This window comes from Phyllopteryx taeniolatus, chromosome 15 (genome assembly GCF_024500385.1).
Source record: "Phyllopteryx taeniolatus isolate TA_2022b chromosome 15, UOR_Ptae_1.2, whole genome shotgun sequence".
NCBI lineage: Eukaryota > Metazoa > Chordata > Actinopteri > Syngnathiformes > Syngnathidae > Phyllopteryx > Phyllopteryx taeniolatus.
In genome coordinates, this window is record NC_084516.1 from 3,264,161 (window position 1) to 3,283,766 (window position 19,606).

The 19,606-nt window shown below is 40.7% G+C and overlaps 1 protein-coding gene across 3 annotated transcripts in view; it reads left to right on the forward strand.

Moving 5' to 3' along the window:
• Nucleotides 1-19,606, forward strand: part of col5a1 (procollagen, type V, alpha 1) — a 75,111-nt gene that overhangs the window by 40,905 nt on the left and 14,600 nt on the right. For all 3 annotated transcript variants that reach the window (XM_061747914.1, XM_061747913.1, XM_061747912.1), the window contains exons 11-48: nt 133-174; nt 570-632; nt 1,216-1,290; nt 3,704-3,796; nt 3,882-3,938; nt 4,027-4,080; nt 5,907-5,960; nt 6,056-6,109; nt 6,212-6,265; nt 6,333-6,386; nt 6,461-6,505; nt 7,720-7,773; nt 7,895-7,939; nt 8,245-8,298; nt 8,368-8,412; nt 8,686-8,739; nt 9,896-9,940; nt 10,014-10,067; nt 11,095-11,139; nt 11,257-11,310; nt 12,861-12,968; nt 13,056-13,109; nt 13,682-13,735; nt 13,900-13,944; nt 14,049-14,102; nt 14,233-14,277; nt 14,351-14,404; nt 15,563-15,616; nt 15,723-15,776; nt 15,990-16,097; nt 16,694-16,783; nt 17,032-17,085; nt 17,731-17,838; nt 18,373-18,480; nt 18,620-18,673; nt 18,750-18,803; nt 18,880-18,987; nt 19,067-19,120. In XM_061747914.1, coding sequence (XP_061603898.1) covers nt 133-174; nt 570-632; nt 1,216-1,290; nt 3,704-3,796; nt 3,882-3,938; nt 4,027-4,080; nt 5,907-5,960; nt 6,056-6,109; nt 6,212-6,265; nt 6,333-6,386; nt 6,461-6,505; nt 7,720-7,773; nt 7,895-7,939; nt 8,245-8,298; nt 8,368-8,412; nt 8,686-8,739; nt 9,896-9,940; nt 10,014-10,067; nt 11,095-11,139; nt 11,257-11,310; nt 12,861-12,968; nt 13,056-13,109; nt 13,682-13,735; nt 13,900-13,944; nt 14,049-14,102; nt 14,233-14,277; nt 14,351-14,404; nt 15,563-15,616; nt 15,723-15,776; nt 15,990-16,097; nt 16,694-16,783; nt 17,032-17,085; nt 17,731-17,838; nt 18,373-18,480; nt 18,620-18,673; nt 18,750-18,803; nt 18,880-18,987; nt 19,067-19,120 — 2,355 coding nt within the window. The remainder of the gene's footprint in view (nt 1-132; nt 175-569; nt 633-1,215; nt 1,291-3,703; nt 3,797-3,881; nt 3,939-4,026; nt 4,081-5,906; nt 5,961-6,055; nt 6,110-6,211; nt 6,266-6,332; nt 6,387-6,460; nt 6,506-7,719; nt 7,774-7,894; nt 7,940-8,244; nt 8,299-8,367; nt 8,413-8,685; nt 8,740-9,895; nt 9,941-10,013; nt 10,068-11,094; nt 11,140-11,256; nt 11,311-12,860; nt 12,969-13,055; nt 13,110-13,681; nt 13,736-13,899; nt 13,945-14,048; nt 14,103-14,232; nt 14,278-14,350; nt 14,405-15,562; nt 15,617-15,722; nt 15,777-15,989; nt 16,098-16,693; nt 16,784-17,031; nt 17,086-17,730; nt 17,839-18,372; nt 18,481-18,619; nt 18,674-18,749; nt 18,804-18,879; nt 18,988-19,066; nt 19,121-19,606) is intronic.

The window sequence follows — 19,606 nt, forward strand, 5'->3', positions numbered from 1 at the left end:
CATGCGCTCAAGTGACGGAATGACGGGCAGGAATGCGCGTTAAGGCTCGACCTTGTCGTTTTAATAACTTTTTCAAAAGACGCACCCCCATACCCACCCACCCTCACGATTCATGTGCTTGGTGCCTTGCAGGGAATGCTGGTGGAAGGTCCGCCTGGGCCTGAGGGATCAGCGGTAAGTCAAGCAGCCTGAACATTGTCCTCCGCATGTCTTGTTCCTTCTGACTGTTGGCACGAGTTGCTGTTCTCTCCTCAGCCCGGCCTGTTTAGGTTAGCGCTCCGCACAGAAAACATGCCTTGATTTCCTCGTTCAAAAAGGGAGCGGTCGCTTTCCCAGATGAGATACGGACTTGCCCAGATGTCCATTATTGGGCTTTTTTTTCCCTTAAAGAGGCAGTCCTAATTCAAGTCATAGCCTTAGAGTATAAATAGCACCCCCTGATGGAGGGCCCATCTTCCTTTTCCCCACTACGTGTGACCACTTTTCAAATGAAAATAATAATAAGAAGAAGAACTTAATGAGATACATGTGAGAGTCCAATGTCATCTTATTTTGTGCTTATAAACTAGGGTCTTCCTGGACCCGCGGGTGCCTCCGGCTCACCGGGCATTGCTGGAGAAACCGGCGAGAGGGTGAGTACAGTGCAAAAACTCGGCTGATATGGGATTATATTACTTTATTAAATTCATTTGCCAATAGAACACGATGAATTTGACTTGGCAAGGTTTCTTTAAAAAAAACTATTATCTATCCATCTAGCTGTCTAGCTAGCTAGCTCTCTAGCTTGCTAGCTGTCTAGCTTGCTAGCTGTCTAGCTAGCTAGCTGTCTAAAAATAAATAGTATCTAGTTACACTGCCAAAACTGGTCTTAAAAACAAGGGGGAAAAAGAATATATTACATAATTCATAAAAAACTATCAGCATATAGAAGAGGAAAATTACACTGAAAAAAACTGGGCTTAAAAAATGAAGAAAACAAAGCAATGACAATGTGGAATGTATTACTGTATTACTTACTATGATGACAATTACTTGTATTAAGCAAAATTATCTGCCAATAGGATGAGGAAAATTTGACTTGGCAAGATTCCTTAAAACAAGCATAGAGTTAGATTTTTCATGTTTGCGGCACAGGGAGCGTGTTGTTTAACTGAGATGAGATTGTTGGTGAAGTGCATGCGTATGTACACTCGTTGTTGTTTCGTCCCCTAACAGGGTCTTCCGGGTCGTCCTGGTCTTCCTGGTGCTGATGGTCTTCCCGGGCCCCCTGGCACTGTCCTCATGCTGCCTGTAAGTAAACAACTCAACAACGTCATAATGAATACGCGTATGCAGTCTTGTGTTGGGAGATTCACTCATTCATACATTTCAAGTGTGATTAATTGCTTTCAACTTCAGATTTCATGTTAGATTTGTACTAGAGTCACTCTTTTGGAAAGTAAAATTTCCTGTTGTTTTGTTTTGAAGGTTACAAAAAAAATAATTCGATCTGTGCTTTAGCAGCCTCTTGTGGCGTTTGTTGTAACGACATCATCCAAGGCCTCAGTCCAAACTTGAAATTGACTTTAAATAGAAGTTAATTTATGTAAATGTGTCTGTTACTTCAGGTTTGTTTGTCACTTATTCATATAGCCAAAATTATATGTCTTATACCTGTATGTTTATAACAGCCTAGGGTTAAAATGACACAAAATGACTGAACAAATAATATACATAAGTGTAAAATGAAATAATGTCAATGAATGACATGATTTAATCGGGTCAAAATGACCCGGAATAATGACGAAATGTACCGGGATATTGAATATATCATCATGTTGACGATATGTGTACCAGATAAATTAAGAAAAACGTGATTGAAAAATATGTCAAACATTCATTTCCCAATTGAAGGCGTTGAATCAGGTCAAAATGACCCAAATGAAATGCGATGTGTACAGGATTGCAAATACATCATCATCGTCGTGCGAATTTTATGTTTACCCAGTTAAGTCGACATTAAAATCACTGACATAAATGATTGAATTGAGCAAAATCACCCAGAAGTGATGCATACAGGACATTTGATAATCACAATGTTGCTCACACAGCTGCTCATTAGATTACTAAAAATGTGAAGCAAGGAAGAAAAAAATAAAAAATAAAAAAACACATAGCTCATTCATGTAGTGACTTTGAATCAGGACAGAATGACCCGGAAGAACAGCGATGTGTACATATGTGACGTTGAATATATCACCATGGTAACTTTACATTAACCATTTGAATTAGGATAAATCGTCAATCATTACTTTCAATATGTTGCACTTGTGGAATCGGGTCAAAATGACCCAGAAGCTGTCACATTTTCCCGCTCCTCACCGTCTCTGATGAGTTTCCCAGGTGCAAATTTGCATTTTTTTCGCAAGCGGCATCTGGACGGGAAATCTGTCATTCTGATGGAAAAATGATTCCCCCTAAAAAATAAAAAAATAAAAATTGAGCACATTGAGTTAATTTGCATTTGTAATTTTGAGAATAAAACACATCACATATGTACAGGCGTAGCCCATTGCCAACCAGCAAATGAAAGCCACATGACATCTGAAAAAAATGCCTGAATGGTGGTGTGAGAGAGAGAGGGAGGGAGACTGAGTCACCGTTGCATTCAGCTGTCTGTAGTTTGCCTCTTGATATATACATATTTTTAAAAAATACATAAAAAACACCGTAGTGAGGCAATCTATAAACGATTTGCTGCAATTGTGTGTGTCATCTTGGACTACGGTTTCCAAACCACGAGGTTCCCCGAAATCGATTAGCAAACCCTTAATAAAGTTATGGACTATTCCGTTAATTTGTGTGAAAATGAGCTCATGAATATTTTGGAAAGATTAAAATATGAATCATTGCAGTGGCATCCAGACAGTAAAATATAAATGTGATTATCATGAGGCGGTCAGTGGTGAATTTGAAGGGGTAACGGTAAGGGATTGCAAAGAAAACAAACTTGAAGGTACTCAGGTATTCTTATTATATTTTCCTCACTTATACCTTCCTTTATATTTCATTTTACTTTACTTAATATACCCGACACAACAGTATAATCACTCAGGATCATCTTTTAGAGACATCCGACAATCGGGCCTTTAATGACCAGTTGTGAAAGGGAGTGGAATGGAATATTCCTCCATGGTGCAATGCTGCCTTCTGGCCACCAGGTGGCAGGTGTTACATTTGTGGAAACGGCCTGAGGTGCTGCTGGTGGTGTTTTAGAAAAGATTCTTCCATTTACCTGCACAGGGCATTCATTCACACTCATATTCACACCTATGGAAAATTTATAGTCTCCAAAGAACCTAACATGCATCTTTGGGAATATGGAAAGGAAGGCGGAGTAATTTAGTAATTGATTTCACCTGAGATGACTTTTGGCGAGAGAAGTGGGGCTCAGCCTGGACTGGTCGACAGCTGACCACAGGGCACACGTACACGAATAAATATTCACATTCACACCGAGAGGTACGGCCAATGAATTCAACACGCATGTTTGCGCAATGTGGGAGAACGTCGGATTGAGTATCCGGAGATAAGCAGGGATTCGAACTCGAACTTCAGAACTGTGATGCAGAAGGAAAAAAAAAAAACCTGGCTTGTAAATCAAACTGCGGGTGTTGTCTGACATATTTGGTGAAGCTGCACCTTTGGCTCTTCCCCGTCGCAGTTCCGATTCAGCGCCGGTGGAGACTCCGGGCAGAAGGGCCCCGCCGTGTCAGCTCAGGAGGCCCAGATGCAGGCCATCATGCAGCAGGCCCGGGTGAGAGTCGGCACCCCACCACGTGGTCTGACGCAGTACCGCATACTCGTCTTCTCATGGTAACTTACGTCTTTCCCGTGTCCAGCTGGCGATGCGCGGATCGACCGGTCCGATGGGTCTGACCGGCAGGACCGGCCCGTTGGTGCGTACGAGGAGGAAGTCGCCTGAAGTCACGTGACCGATGAGATGACGATGACGACGACGTCATTCATCAGTGTTGTTGTTTTTAGGGTCCTCCTGGTATCGCGGGACTGAAGGGAGAGTCCGGAGAGGCGGGTCCTCAGGTAAAGAGTTCATATTCGATCTTTCCAAAAGACGAGATATTTGCCTTAACACATTTGTTTCCCCTTTGCAAATAAGAGCAATACAAATAAGGCTGTCGCCATTATAAAGCTGCTGCAGCCAGTTTTATTTAAAAGTAACATTTGAACATTTTTGTAATTGTCAAACAAGTGTAAAAATAAGGTTAGCACAGATTTGTGTGCTGTATTTTATTTGTATTCAATTATTTTACAATATATATTTTTATTGTATTAACTCACTTATATTTCACTGTATCACTGCATATTTTCATTTATTATACTATTGTTTTTATATTATTCTTCATTTTATAAATGTTTTTTAGTTGATTATGATTTTCCTTTTACATTCTATTTCATATTTTACATATTTTAATGTGTGAATTAATTTGTATTTCAGTATATTGTTTAATCTTGAAAATTATATATTTTATTTTAGATACTAGTATCTTTTATTTTATTATACTATAGAATTTTGTATTTTTACATAGTTTTACAACATTATAGTTTTATATTCTTTATTATATTTTACTTTTTAGTGTATTATGTTTTATTACACTGTAGTTTTTATATTCTTTATTATATTATTTGTTAATACATATTTCATATGTTTATATCTATATTTTATAATACTATTATTTATTTCAGTTTAGGTTATCATAGTATATTTTATTTTATGTCTATACTTATATATAGACAACTAATCAATTAAACTAATCAAAAACAATTCTTGATAATAGATTAATTATTTTGAGACCTTGTTTAACTTTAAATTCTCCAAATAGTAATATCTGAATAATTATCATAATATTTTTTAATAATATATATTACCCTAGTGAGGATAAGTGGAACGGAAGATGAATGAATGAATAATCTTAGGATATTATAATAATATCTTAATTTATTATAATGATAAGAGAGGTAATTATTTATATTTATATTATAAAAACAAAACAGTGATTTTTCTTTTTATTTCATCAAACTAAGACATTTGCTGACATCTTTTACTTTGGAAAACAATTATTTAAATTATAAAAACAATTAACATTTCTGCTCATTTTCTGAAATGTCACAACCCAAACTAGTAACTGAATCATAATCGATTTATGTTTGTGCATTTTCTACACTGTCAATTTGAAATAATGCCCTGATTTTTAAAAAAAGAGATGGAAATTTTAAAAAAATTCTTTAATCCGATTCATCGATTAATTGAAAAAATAATCAACAGATGAGTTGATTAGGCGGCACGGTGGCCGACTGGTTAGAGCGTCAGCCTCACAGTTCTGAGGTGCGGGGTTCAATCCCCATCCCCGCCTGTGTGGAGTTTGCATGTTCTCCCCGTGCCTGCGTGGGTTTTCTCCGGGCACTCCGGTTTCCTCCCACATCCCAAAAACATGCATTAATTGGAGACTCTAAATTGCCCATAGGCATGACTGTGAGTGCGAATGGGTGTTTGTTCCTATGTGCCCTGCGATTGGCTGGCAACCAGTTCAGGGTGTACCCCGCCTCCTGCCCGATGACAGCTGGGATAGGCTCCAGCACGCCCGCGACCCTAGTGAGGAGAAGCGGCTCAGAAAATGGATGGATGGATGGATGAGTTGATTATTAAAATTGTTAGTTGCAGCCTTAGTATTTTAAATTGAATTGTATTTTATTTGTTTCATTTGATTCGACTTTGTTTTATTTTTGTTATATTATAATAATATAATAATATTGTATTTAATTGAATGTTTAAATGTAATAATTTGATTTGATTTTCAAATAAATGTATTTTCCTCAGAATTTTGGCTAAATTGGGACTTTTCTTGCAGGGTCCACGGGGACCATTGGGATCATCTGGGCCTCCTGGAAAGTCCGGCAGAAGGGTACGTGTGGTGCCAAGTAAAGAAGGACCATACCACATATTGGGCAAAAAAAAAATCCAATATCACAATATGAATACAAATTGTGACTTCCGCAGGGTCGCGCCGGATCTGATGGCGCCAGGGGAATGCCAGGCCAATCTGGACCTAAGGTACGTGGACCAACGTTCGGACTTCGGATGAACTACGACATTCGCAAAACCCCCAGATTGCTGCGATGTTTTTTTTGTTTGGTTTTGTCTTTTTTTCCCCAGGGAGATCGCGGCTTTGACGGTCTGGCCGGACTTCCTGGCGAAAAAGGACACAGAGTGAGTGACTAATTGTTTCCCCTTGTTAGCATTGCCCTTTCCCTAACACCAATGCGCGTGGTTCCAGGGTGAAGCGGGACCCCACGGACCGCCTGGTGCTCCCGGCGAGGATGGAGAGAGGGTAAGATCTGATCACACTTTTTTTCCACCCGTCAACTTCCCGCCATGTGATCCCGATTCTTTTTTGGCTCCCAGGGAGAGGACGGAGAGATCGGACCAAGGGGTCTTCCCGGGGAATCGGTGAGTGTTCCCATTTTTGGAAAAGAGCACATCTACGTTGTCTGATTTGAACCGGCGCATCTTTGACGAGATTTAGGGTAGTCTCATATTTTACCCTGAGCAATTTTGGGAGGGATTTAAGGTAATTGGGTTGGGGCAAATTAGGGTAGTCTTACTTTAACCTGTGCAATTTTTGTGGGATTTACAGTAGTCTTATTTTAAGACTTGCAATTTGTGTAACTTTTGAAGTATTTATAGTAATCTTATTTCAACTCTTTTAGGGCATTTATGGTAGTCTTCATTGAAACTGCACAAACCTTGAGGGATTTACAGTAGCCTGAGCAATTTGGGGGGTTTTAAGCTAAATAAAGGGGAATTAGGATAGTTATATTATCACCTGTGCAACTTTTGTGAGCTTTATGGTATTCTTATTTTAAGGCTTGTGACTTGTGGGGGATTCACAGTAGTGTCAATTTAATCCGCGGAACCTTTGTGGGATTTACAGTAGCCGGCGCAATTTGAGAGGGGGTCTTTAAGGAGCAGTCTTATTTCAACCCGTACAATTTTTGTGGGATTCATAGTTGTCTAATTTTATGCCTCGCAACTTTGGGAGGATTCACGGTCGTCTCATTTAAACCTTCTGATTTACGATCGCCTCATTTTCAGCCTTGTAACTTTTGGGGAATTTACGACCATTTCTCATTTCAATCTGCGTTAAAGTCTTGATATTACCTTTAAGACCATTAGAGCTGCCGTTATGCTGTATTTTGTCCACCAGGGTGTGCTACACTGGATTGATGTCCTGCAAAGGCAGAGCGACTGGAAAATGAAAATGAGATGGTGTCGACTAGTATCCAACTCATTTTAGTGTAGGGCCCACAAACTGTGGGACAGATCAGTAAAACTGCGTCATTTCATTGATCAGCTCTTTTTTTATTATTATTATTATTATTTTGTATACCTGTTAATTTTATTGATGACTCTGTTCATTATTGTTTGTTTATTATTCGATTTAGTTGACTGGAACACATTATGATAGTGTACATAATAATCTAAAATTGGATCTAAAAAGCTGTAGCGATGATTAGAAGAAGAAATCGCTGTTACCTTTTTGCAGTTAATGTCTTTATACAGTACAGTATGATTTTCCAAAACAAAAACTTTTTTTGTGGATTATTATTAATTGTAGCTGTTGTGAAGGTGTTCCTGATCTGATTCTTCTTCCCTTATCCCAGGGACCCCGTGGTTTACTGGGACCTAAAGGACCTCAGGGAACTCAGGGACCTCCTGTAAGTCCCACATTCCCACCACCAGTCACTTTTCACAGTGACTGCGGTCGCTTATATTTCTGGATCTTTATGGTTGATGCAGTAATAAGCGCTAAATCCAATTTCGTGTGGCGTCCCGCAGGGCGTCACCGGAGCGGACGGCCACTCTGGACCCAAGGGCAACATCGTAAGTGACGACAAACAGAGCAACTTTGGAGTGATTTATGACAGTCTTACATTAACCTGCAGAATTTTTGAGGGATTTACAGTAATTTCTTTTGACCTGTGTAACATGATTGTGATTTACAGTCGTCTCATTGTTACCGGCCCAATTTTGGAAGGATTAATGGTTGTTTTACTTTAGTCTGTGTAACTTTTAAGCAATTTATGGTAATCGTATTTGAACCTGCGCAACTTTTGAGGGATTTACAGAAGTAGTAAAAGTGTTGCCTGGAAATGATGGCTTATGCTTTTCGCACCCCGCACCCAAAGGGACCTCAAGGAGAACCAGGACCTCCTGGTCAGCAAGGCAACCCTGGCGCTCAGGTGAGCAGATGCTTTCCGAGCAAATCCATGATTAAAAAAACTTAAAAATAACATTTGACCTCCCTGCAGGGACTTGCCGGGCCTCAAGGTGCCATTGGACCTCCCGGAGATAAGGTGACGTCTCAGTTTTTGCGGGACTTAACTATGTTTGAGGCATAAATCTGCCACCTCTGCAATCCGACTTAATGGGATGCTAATGCAAATGCTAATGCTAAGTCATGAGCACACCATGCCTCTGAGGCACAACTGAAACATGGCTCCCATCCACTTTTTAATTAGTCAACCATGAAATAATAATGCAGCTGGTTTCGTCTGACGCATGGAGATTTATTTCCACCATTTCTTGGAGTGTGACTTATATATTTTCCTATTTTTTTGTACTTGCAGGGTCCAACCGGTAAGCCCGGCTTGCCAGGAATGCCAGGAGCTGACGGACCACCAGTGAGTAACCCGTTTTACCATGTTCTCAAAGAAATGTTTGAGAATCTATCAATTTTTGGTATATTTGTTTTTGTTTGTATTTATTCAACTGACAATTTGCAATGCTGGCTTAGAGAGTGGCCTGCAACTACACGTCCCACAATGCATTTGGATTGTGTACGTTCATACAGTGATGCCATCCAGTCCTTATACAGTCATGGAAAAAAATGGTTAGACCACCCTTGTTTCTTCAACTTCTTGTTCATTTGAATCCCTGGTACCACTAAACGGATACTGTATTGCGTGAAGAATACAATCAACGTGACAAAAAAATGTAGCTGATTCCATCATATTTTGTCCTATTTGACTTGCTTAAGGCTTATTGTATCCCCAGTGAGAAAACTATGGAAAAATGGCTAGATATAAACTCTTAAATTCAACTATTATGGGCTCTCTTTGTTGTTATCAGTACATTTTTCCAAACAAATGTACTTTAAGGGTATTAAAATGAACAAAACAAAAAAAAACTGAAGAAACAAGCGTGGCCTAATACTTTTTTTTTTTTTTTAAATCCTTTTGGTATTATGTCCCGAGCATCTTATTGTCAATATTGTAGCTATATATAATAAAACAAATGTTACATCAATCAATACCTTGGCTGCAATGCCTCCCCTTATCCTTCTTTAGCCTTGAGAGTACAAATAGCTCTTTCCACTTCCTTTATTTCCTTCTTTTTTTTTTTTTTCTTTCTGCACTTCCATTTGTTTGCTGGCGCCCGCCTGCACCTCATCTCGGATCCATTTCCTTCCCAAAGTGGCAACACTGGAAAGCCATCAGCTCTCCATTTCCTACCAATCTCTCCTCTCCCTCGGCCAAAATGAGGAATGTGTGTTTGTGTGTGTGTGTGTGTAGGTAATAAATAGATATACAGTATATGTATATGTGTGTGTGTGTGCGTGTGTGTGAAGTCCAGTCGTACAGTCCGTAAGAATAATTGAGAAGAAAGTCCTCACTGACGAATGAACTTTCCTGTGTTTTGCCCTCCAATAGTTCTACCACTTCCACTTTTATAATATAATAATAAATCTTTACGATGATCTTTGGCCATCATAATAAGTCTTCATGATTGTCCTCACACGCAGATGAGATGATGTTATTTTACTGCTACGATTCGTAGGGTCACCCTGGAAAAGAAGGACCTCATGGAGAGAAGGGACACTTGGTAACTTACTTATGACTCCACTGTTGCATGTTTGTGTGTTTGTTGCAAGTCTTGACCTTCCTGTTGTCTCCAGGGACCCGCCGGCCCTCAAGGACCCATCGGTTATCCCGGCCCACGAGGCGTGAAGGTGAGTTGCCGGACCGCCAAAAGCTGACAACGGGACAAAACCACTATTCGCGATAGTCACTGTAAATATTAAAATAATACAAAAGTAGTATCTACAAAAGACAATGGTAAAATGACAAAGAAATAAGTTGCAATATTAATTAGGGGGGGGGGGGGGGGGCTTTTTTTTTTTTTTTAGCAAATGGTTATGATTTGCGAGAATAAAGTATCATTGTTTGGAGAAAAAAGTTGGACTGGAACAAGAATGAAGAAGAATATTAAGTAAGAAAAGGCCGTATTACAAGGACATAGGTGGGATTTTTCAAGTATAAAGTATTATTGTATTAATGAGACTTAAGTCAGATGTTCTTTTGGCAGAAAGTTGTAATTCACAAAAAATAAATACTTTTTATTTGGAAATAAAGTCAGACTTTTACAAGAATGAAGTGGATTTTTTGTGAGAAAACATAATATTAGGAGGGGAAAAATGTGAGTTGTTTGAGCAAAATGATGTCTCATTTTTCAAATGTTTGTAAATGGGTAGGTAATTTTTAGCGGGAGAAAAAACATAAAAATAAAGTTACTTTAAAAAAAAAAAGTATTTTCTTTGAGAATAAATTCACATTCATAAAAATACCTCAATTTCACAAGAATAAAGTCAAGATATTTCGATTAAAAAGTTATAATTTTCGAAGAATGAGGATTTTCTTTCAAGTAAAAAGATTTAATTCACGAGAATTAAGTCACTTTTTTCTTGAAAAGATTCTGAATATTGTGAGAATAAAACCCTTTTTTAAAAATATGTTAATGTTTCTTCAAGAGAGAAAATGGGTAACATTGCAAAACTAGAATGGCTTTTTATTTTAAAGGAGAAAATTCAGTAACATTTCGTGAATAATGTTTTTTTTTTTTTTTTCCAGAAATAAAGTGAGATTTTATTTCGAGAAAACAATATAAGTAGATCGTCAAGTTCCGACAATAAAGTCGCACTTTTCTACATGCAAACTTTTCCACTTTGTAGCTTACCTTTGTATGTTATTGCGTCTTAGGGAGCAGACGGCATTCGCGGCCTGAAAGGAACCAAAGGAGAGAAGGTAAGAGAAGGAGAAGAGTTAGTAACACGTAGATGATTATTCATGATGCGTCGTCTGTCTTCCCCGGGTGTCATTTGATGAATTTCCATTTAAATTGAGCCTCGCTCTTGTTGCCAGGGTGAAGACGGCTTCCTGGGCTTCAAGGGAGACATGGGTATCAAGGGTGACAGGGTAAGTCTTCCTAGTTTGTTTTCTTGTTTGACAGCCAAAAGTAGCGCTCCGGTACGCTGGACCTGCTGGGGATTGTGGGTAATGAGGAAACATAAGGCACCGTTACGGTGGCCAGGCACCGGCCACTTTCCAGCTGTCATCTCCGCAACTTTAACTTTTAGTTTTGAGCCGTAGCTTTTAGCAGTAACTCATAACCTGTCCTGAGTCCTGTCCCTTAACCGCCATTTGTCACCACGAGTCATAGCCTTTTTCATTGTGTCGTAGCCTTTAACTGTCATTGGTAGGCTTTAACATTGAGCCATAACCTAGAGTCATAGCCTTCAAACTTGAGTTGTAAACTCGACTCGTAACCTTTCACTTTGAGTCGAAGTCTTTTACATTGAGCCGTAGCCTTTAACTGTCTGTCGTTGGATCTAACCTTGGGTCCTTTGACTTGACTTGTCGCCTTCAACCTTGAGTCCTAACCTTGAGTTGTAGCTTTTAACCTTGAGTCGTAGCCTTTCACGTTGAGTGAGAGCCTTTAACTTTGAGTCGTACCCTTTATCCTTGAGTTATAGGCTTTAAACTTGATTCGTAACTTTGAACTGTGACTCATAACCTTGAGTCCTGGCCTTTTAACCGTCAGTCGTAGCAGTAGGCGTTGACCTTGAGTCATAACCTTGAGTTGTAGTCTATTATGACGACTCGTAGCCTTGAATCGAACGATCGTTGGAGGGGATATAGATAAGTGAGGTCTGCGGAAATATTTGAGTCGCCAGCAGTTTTCACCAGCTCATTCTGTATTTAATAAGGGTACCCGCTAACGTTTAATGCTCCAGTCACACATGGATCATTGCGTCCTCTTCCACGTGTGGAGACGTCTCCGTGTGAGACTATTGCGTCGCTTTTAAAGGAAATGAGAGGAGCTGCTTCGATTGGACAGAATTGCAGTCTGCTGTGATGACACCCACACCAGCGCAGACGTCCCACTTCTAAATGTGCTGCCGGTACGCCGGTTCACAAAATTACCAAAACCGGGTCTAGCCCACCTTTGTGCGAGTCACGAAACTAGAGCCCATAGCCTTTAAGTTGAGTCGCGGTCTTTCACAAGGCGTTGCAGCCTTTAGCTTTGATTCACAGTCTTAAACCTTCAGTTGTAACCTTGGGTCGTAGCCCTTATGTTAAGTCGTAGCCTTTAAGCTTGAGTCATAACCTTGGCTTCTCACCTTTACTTGTGGTTCGTAGCTTATTTTGTTGAGTTGTGGTCTTTTACGTTGAATCATTTGCCTTTAACTGTGAGTCGTAGTCCTTGAGTGAATCCTCAAACAGGCCTTGTAGTCCACCCAACCTTACTACAAAGAAATCAATAGCACTACTAACCCCTCAAAACCCTGGAGAGTTTCCTTCAGTTCCTCGAGATAACAAGCCAATCAATATGAAAGATTCGAGGCAAAATCCAACTTAAAATCTGCCCCGAAAATATGTTAACATTTTTTACCCTATTTCCCTTAGCACCAATGGTAACATTTGTCGCATTCATGCTAACGCTTATTCATGTCCTCACCACTTAGGGCGAGTTTGGACCGGCGGGACCCAGAGGAGAAGACGGTCCCGAGGGGCCCAAGGGTCGCTCGGGTCTCCCCGGAGACTCCGGTCCCCTTGGCCCATCTGGCGAGAAGGTAAGAATTGGTCACGGTCATGTAGCTAGCGCATCAAGCTAACGTAGCAGTCTACATCTTCACTCAGATGTGTATATCTTGTCACAGGGTAAACTCGGAGTGCCCGGCTTGCCCGGATACCCAGGAAGACAAGGACCAAAGGTAACACAAATTCGTAGTTCTTCACTTTGAAGACAAAAATCCACTGTGTCAGTCTTTTCGCTAACTTTGTATTCAACTAAAACAGTAAATTGTGAGAAAGCATATGACTTGTCATAAAAAGAAGAAGCCATGACATTTTGGTGGGGATCTGGACAAGGCATTGAGTCACAATGGCATCAATGGAAGTGTCCAACCACCCCCACCCCGAATCAAAATGGTACCAGCCATCCTCCATGAACCAGGAAGTTGTTTGCCAACTATCGCACATACGACAATCTACATTTTTTTTGCTCATAGTTTGGCCTTGGCAAAGGCGTAAGATTTCTGCCCTTTCTGATTTTACATTCAAGATTCAATAAAAATAAATAAATCAATAAGAGAAACCAGAAAATAAATCGTTAAAAGTTATTGTGCCTGGGAATGACCTTCTTTCTGTTTCTATTTGGCAAAATTTGCCTCAGGGTCATCAGTGCATTTAAAATATCTATGGACATGAAACAAAATCGTGCTATTTTTTCTACATTTTTGTATCATAGTGAGTGAGAACACACGTTTCTTGCTTTTCCACACAGGGATCGCAAGGCTTCCAAGGCTTCCCTGGTGCTAATGGAGAGAAAGGAACTCGGGTATGTGCAACTCTTGTGTAACGCATAACGTAACATAGCGTAGCAAGTAACATTAAGTATACATTATCCGTGTTATTTTGCTCTTTCATTGTCGTAAATTTCTCAGGAAATAATTCCGTAATCCGAATGAGAAAGAATGACGAATCTTCCTTTTGGGTCCGCAGGGAACGGCGGGAAAGCCGGGACCGCGTGGCCAGCGAGGACCGACAGTGAGTGTCGTGACGCTGACAGATGGCCATCTTGCCACCTCGGACGACTCAAACTCTGACGGTCTTGCCACGCATGGTATGTAACCCTTCCTCGTTGTCCGCAGGGCCCTCGAGGTGAGAGAGGACCAAGGGGACCCACTGGAAAAGCTGGTCCAAAAGTGCGTGAAACTTTCACTTTAAAATGTCAAATCTACGCTTAAATGGACATCTTTTATTATACTCATTATAGTCATTTTATTTCACTCATAATGGTGGGAAATTCAACCCACGGTCTCTTTCTTTCTGCAGGGCACCTCAGGGACAGACGGACCACCAGGACCTCTCGGCGAGAGGGTAGGTGACCTCCAAGCTCTTAAATTAATAATTGAATGAATTTGATTAATAAACACTGATGTTCGTGTGTCAGGGTCTGCCAGGACCTCAGGGACCAACTGGATTCCCAGGACCGAAGGGCCCACCTGTACGTTTTCACCCCCGTCACGTTTTCCACATTTTGTTCCGTTACAGCGGTATTCCAAATTGGATACAAATTCCCTTTCAATTCTTCGCAATATGCCCCATCAGTAGACAAGTTGTTTTTGTTGTTGACATTTCATAACATAAAAAGCAACAACTATAAAATGTAAACAAGTACCCACCTTTTTTATGCTGTTAAAGCCGTATTTGGAAAATTGAGTCGACATTTTAAAAGTCCCTCTAAACTTCTATACACGCGCACACACGATGCCTCTGATTACCAAGTAAAAACTTTTTTGGAAATGTGTGAAAATGTAACAAACGTCAAAACCTAACTCTGTAAAAGTGCACAACTAAACACCCCTTCACTGCTTCCACATCTTATGTTGCAACAGTATTTTGAAATGGAATAGAATTTTTAAAAAATTAAAAAATAAAATTCCACAGATAATGCCGCTCCATTGACAAGTGAACAAAAATATTTTCGTATACATACATAATTACACAACTATTTACCCCTTCACTTTTTCCGCATTCCGTTCCAGCTATATTTAAAATACATATATTAGATTTTTTTGTGACATAATTATTCACACGAGAAACATAATTGAGAAAAGTGAGGATTTTTTTCAAATAAATATTTGCAAATTTTATGAAAATATACAAATATTATTTTCACTCACTCGCTTTCGCTTACATTACAGCCATCATTTGAATTTGAAAAAAATAAAAGTCCTGTAAAATTTTAAACATAATGCCTTCTGAGGACCAAGTAAAGAAAATGCCATCAAAATTTTAAAAATAAAAAATAAAAATATTACCGGTATATGTGCACAAGTATTCAAAAATATAACTTTTTTTCTTACTGTTTACACATTAAAACGATATTTGGAAAAATCTATTGAATTAAAGAAAAACTGGAAAATTCTTCACATAATTCCCCATAATAAAATGAATATTACAGTACAGTACACCTTTTCCACATTGTTACATTACGGCTGTATTTCGTAATCCACTAAAGACAAAAATCTATTAATATTCTACACATAATGTGCCTTGATGAGTTTTGTTGTTGTTGCAAATGCAATAACAATATTACAAGGGCCGCTCTCAATCCGTCCACTCAGTGTAGCGTAATGTTTGTCTTTGTGCGGTTCCTCAGGGGCCTGCCGGGAAAGACGGACTTCCCGGACACCCCGGACAGAGAGGAGAGACTGTGAGTGGTCGTCTATAAAATCAGTCGTCTATCCTTTTTTCACTTGGTCAGACGAGTCATACGACAACTTCTTTTATTATACTTTGTCTTCGTATGCGACACGCAGGGATTCCAAGGAAAGACCGGCCCTCCTGGTCCTCCAGGCGTGGTCGGACCCCAGGTGAGTGCGTGCTCTTTAGACGACGGAACCTTCCAAGTTGAAATGAATCCCATCTGTTGGGATTTTGAAACAGTTTTCCTCCTTGACAAAAGAGAAATCGAAATAATCTGTTCCAGGGCCAATATAAAACGGACTATTTAATATTTTGATGCTATTAGTTGTCATAAAAATGTAATAAGGAGTCAACCATTTCTTGTGACTGTGATTTTGCAGGGACCAACCGGCGAGACTGGACAAATGGGAGATCGTGGCCACCCAGGACCCCCAGGTCCACCCGGTGAGCAGGGTCTCCCCGGAGCTGCCGGGAAGGAAGGCGCTAAGGTGAATCCTCAAACAGGCCAAAAATCGCACGTCGACGCGGCGTAATCGGATCACAAAAATGGTCGTAGCCGAAATATTGTTCACCTCATTGCATAATTGCTTAATTCATTTTAAACTTACTGTTGCAATACCATTAAAAATAGCAATGTGCTAATTATAATTACACCCACAAACAAATGATTTAATTAAAAAAAAGCATGCATAAAATAAACATTTGACTTAGTGAAAAAATTACAAAGCCAATTATTTAATCAAATGTAAAAATATAAAAAACTTAAGTATGGAGTATTTGAAATGGTTTATTTTACTATGAAAAAAAATATATTTACAACAAAGCAAGTAACAATTTTTTGAATTAAAAATGTATTTATAAAATGGTAATCAAGTATTTAGTTAGATACATGAATTTAAAAAATGAATAAATACATAAGTGTAATGCATTATTAGGAACACAAAAGTGGACTCTTGATGTACTGTAAATTCCCTGGTGGGCCGGATTGAAGAACGGCTCGTACTTTGCCTAAAAAAGGCGGCTAAGATTGCCAGAGTGTTCGCTTGAGGGCCTCATGGTATTGTTCCCCCCCCCCCCCCCGCAGGGCGACCCAGGACCCTCTGGCCCAGCCGGAAAGGACGGCCCACCCGGCCCGCGAGGCTTCCCCGGCGAACGAGGCCTGCCCGGCCCTGTGGTCAGTACGATCTTCTTTCTGCGTTGTCGTTGCATAACGCTCGTGGGCTATCAAAAGCCCGGCGAGACCTTGCGTGGGCTCGAGAAGAACGACGACGTGACCCTGCCTTGTTTGTTCAGAACTCCACGCACAAAGTCTTGCTTATTATGTAATCTGCTCCTACTTCCACATCGAGCCCGAAACAAACATATGGAAGGCGAAAGCTAAAGAGCCGTGCTGTGGTCTGAAACCTCCGCTTTTGTTCACAGGGGGCTCACGGTCTGAAAGGCAACGAGGGTCCTCACGGCCCACCCGGACCAGCTGTAAGTACCACTGCAACCTGACCTCAGTCTGTACTTCATTTCAGATTTTGAGCGTACACTTTAGTCTGCTATCCTTTTATGGTTAAAGAACAACACTTGATACCGACAAGAACAGAACTGCCCATCGATACTTTGTGTTCATGCACTTAAATGCATTGTTTTTAGTTTGTCTGAAATTAGGCAAGCAAGATGAACATGTTAAAGTGCAGACGCTTTCTTTTTACCATTTGGCTTGTTTTGGATGTGGCGCGAACACTGGAGACTGACAAGAATGGAACTGACTGTTGATACTTTGTTTTAATGTGATTAGATTTGTTATGTTTAGTTTTCTGGAAATGAATGAAGCAAAAATGAAAGTAAAGTGCTGACGCTCGTTTTATTATACTGAGTTTGTATCTTTTGGATTACTTTGGATGAAGAGCGATAACTTGACACTGACAAGAACAAAACTGATTGTCGATACTTGGTTTCAATGCAATTAATGGCATCATTTTTAGTTTCTCTCAAATTAATTCAGCAAAATTAACCAGGTAATGTCCCGATGCTAGTTTTACTTTGCCATGTTTTAAACATTTGATCTCTTTGTTTGAAGCAAAACTCAACACTGTCAAGAACAGAACTTATTGTCCGTACTTTGTGTTACAGGGTTCTCCCGGCGAACGTGGTCCTGCTGGCCCTGGCGGACCCACAGGCCTGCCCGGACGCCCCGGCCCCCAGGGACCTCCGGGCCCCGCAGGAGAGAAAGGCGGACCGGTAAGGAAGTCTTGAGTCCCAGATACCAAATGAGTCCTGAAGCTTGCTTTTATAGGGAATGGTCAAGGGGTTTGTTACTACCTGCAGAGGCAGAAAATTGCCAGGGTGACATCCACCCCAATTCCATGTTGGTGGAAAATAAATAAGTCTACTTTTACAGGAGGTATGAAAGTGGGCCGTAATAACTCTCAAGGTGGAAGACTGTAGGTCTGACTTCATCCCCCCCAATTCCACGTGGGTGCTGAAGGGGCTTGTTACTACCACAGAAGGCGAAGATTTTTTTCCCCCAAAATGCTGCCGTTTACCCGGCAGTCTGCAAGGCCCTCGTTACTACTGAATCTGCATCGGAAGCCAAAGATGGAAAATTGCCGGGTCGACTTAATATCACCCATATTAAGTCTAGCCGGGAATTTTTCATGTCGACGGCGTTTATACGGAACAGCGACAGAAAAGAGTCGACTTCTACAGGCAGTAAGCCTTGTTACACCCATTCTGAATCTTGAGTCCTGATGCTGTGTCTGAAATTGTTCTTAGGGAGAGAAAGGACCTCAAGGGCCAGCTGGAAGAGATGGTATTCAGGGACCGGTGGGTCTGCCAGGACCCGGGGGACCCCCCGGACCACCCGGAGAGGACGGAGACAAGGTGGGGTATTTCTGTCACCTTCTTTTTCCCTGATGAAATAAGGTCTCTAAAAGGTTTTCGTCTCTGCGTTCATTTCATCCGCAAAACTATTCGGCTCGACTTAACATTTGTAATAGCTGTCATTGTCTTTGTTTGTCAGGGAGAGCTCGGAGAACCCGGCCAGAAAGGAAGCAAAGGTGACAAAGGCGAACATGTGAGTTCATCTGATCTTTAACTCTGTATTTAATCGTCAATTAGCATCAAATTAACACGTCCCTTCAAATCGACAGGGTCCTCCTGGCCCCACCGGACCACAAGGGCCCGTGGGAGCGCCCGGTCCTGCTGTGAGTGTCTTAAATTTAACGCTGCGCTTTTGTGTTCAACTGGCAATTGACCTGTTGATCTATGTTGGGTATACAGGGAGCAGATGGCGAGCCCGGTCCCAGAGGTCAGCAGGGTCTGTTTGGCCAGAAGGGAGACGAAGGATCCAGAGGCTTCCCCGGACCCCCGGGCCCAGTTGGGCTGCAAGTAAGAAAAAGTGTAAATCTGTGGAGGTGATTTTCCCCGCAGCACTCTGATTGATTGACGTATCTCTTGTTTTCCGCAGGGCTTGCCCGGTCCACCTGGCGAAAAAGGAGAAACAGGCGATGTTGGTCAGATGGTAAGTGAGAAACAAGACCTCAATATGCTAGACAGTCAACCCCTGTTCATTGCGAAGGATACGGTCAAGACCCACCTGCGATTGCTGGAAATGCTCGGTACAGATTTTCTTAAATAGTTTGAACCCTCCCCTTGAACACATTTACACTTAATAAAATACACTTCACCTTATTAAAACACACTTTTTAAAGTATTCCTTAGCGCCTGTTCTCACTCTCTCACTGTCAAGAAATGGGAAACGATCGTATAACAACGCTTTGCGGGGGTAAAGAAAACTCTCGCTTGCGCAGTTCTCCAAATAGCGTGTTCATTTCTCCCTCCCATTTGGAGTTTACTGGAAAATTGACACGTACCACAAAAAATAATTTGACACAACGTAATTTGGAAAAAAAAAATATTTTGTCTAACAAAACACTAGGTAAATGCCAACATATAATGTGAAACTTCGTAGATGTGCTAACAGAAATGAGCATAGATGTTACGGTAA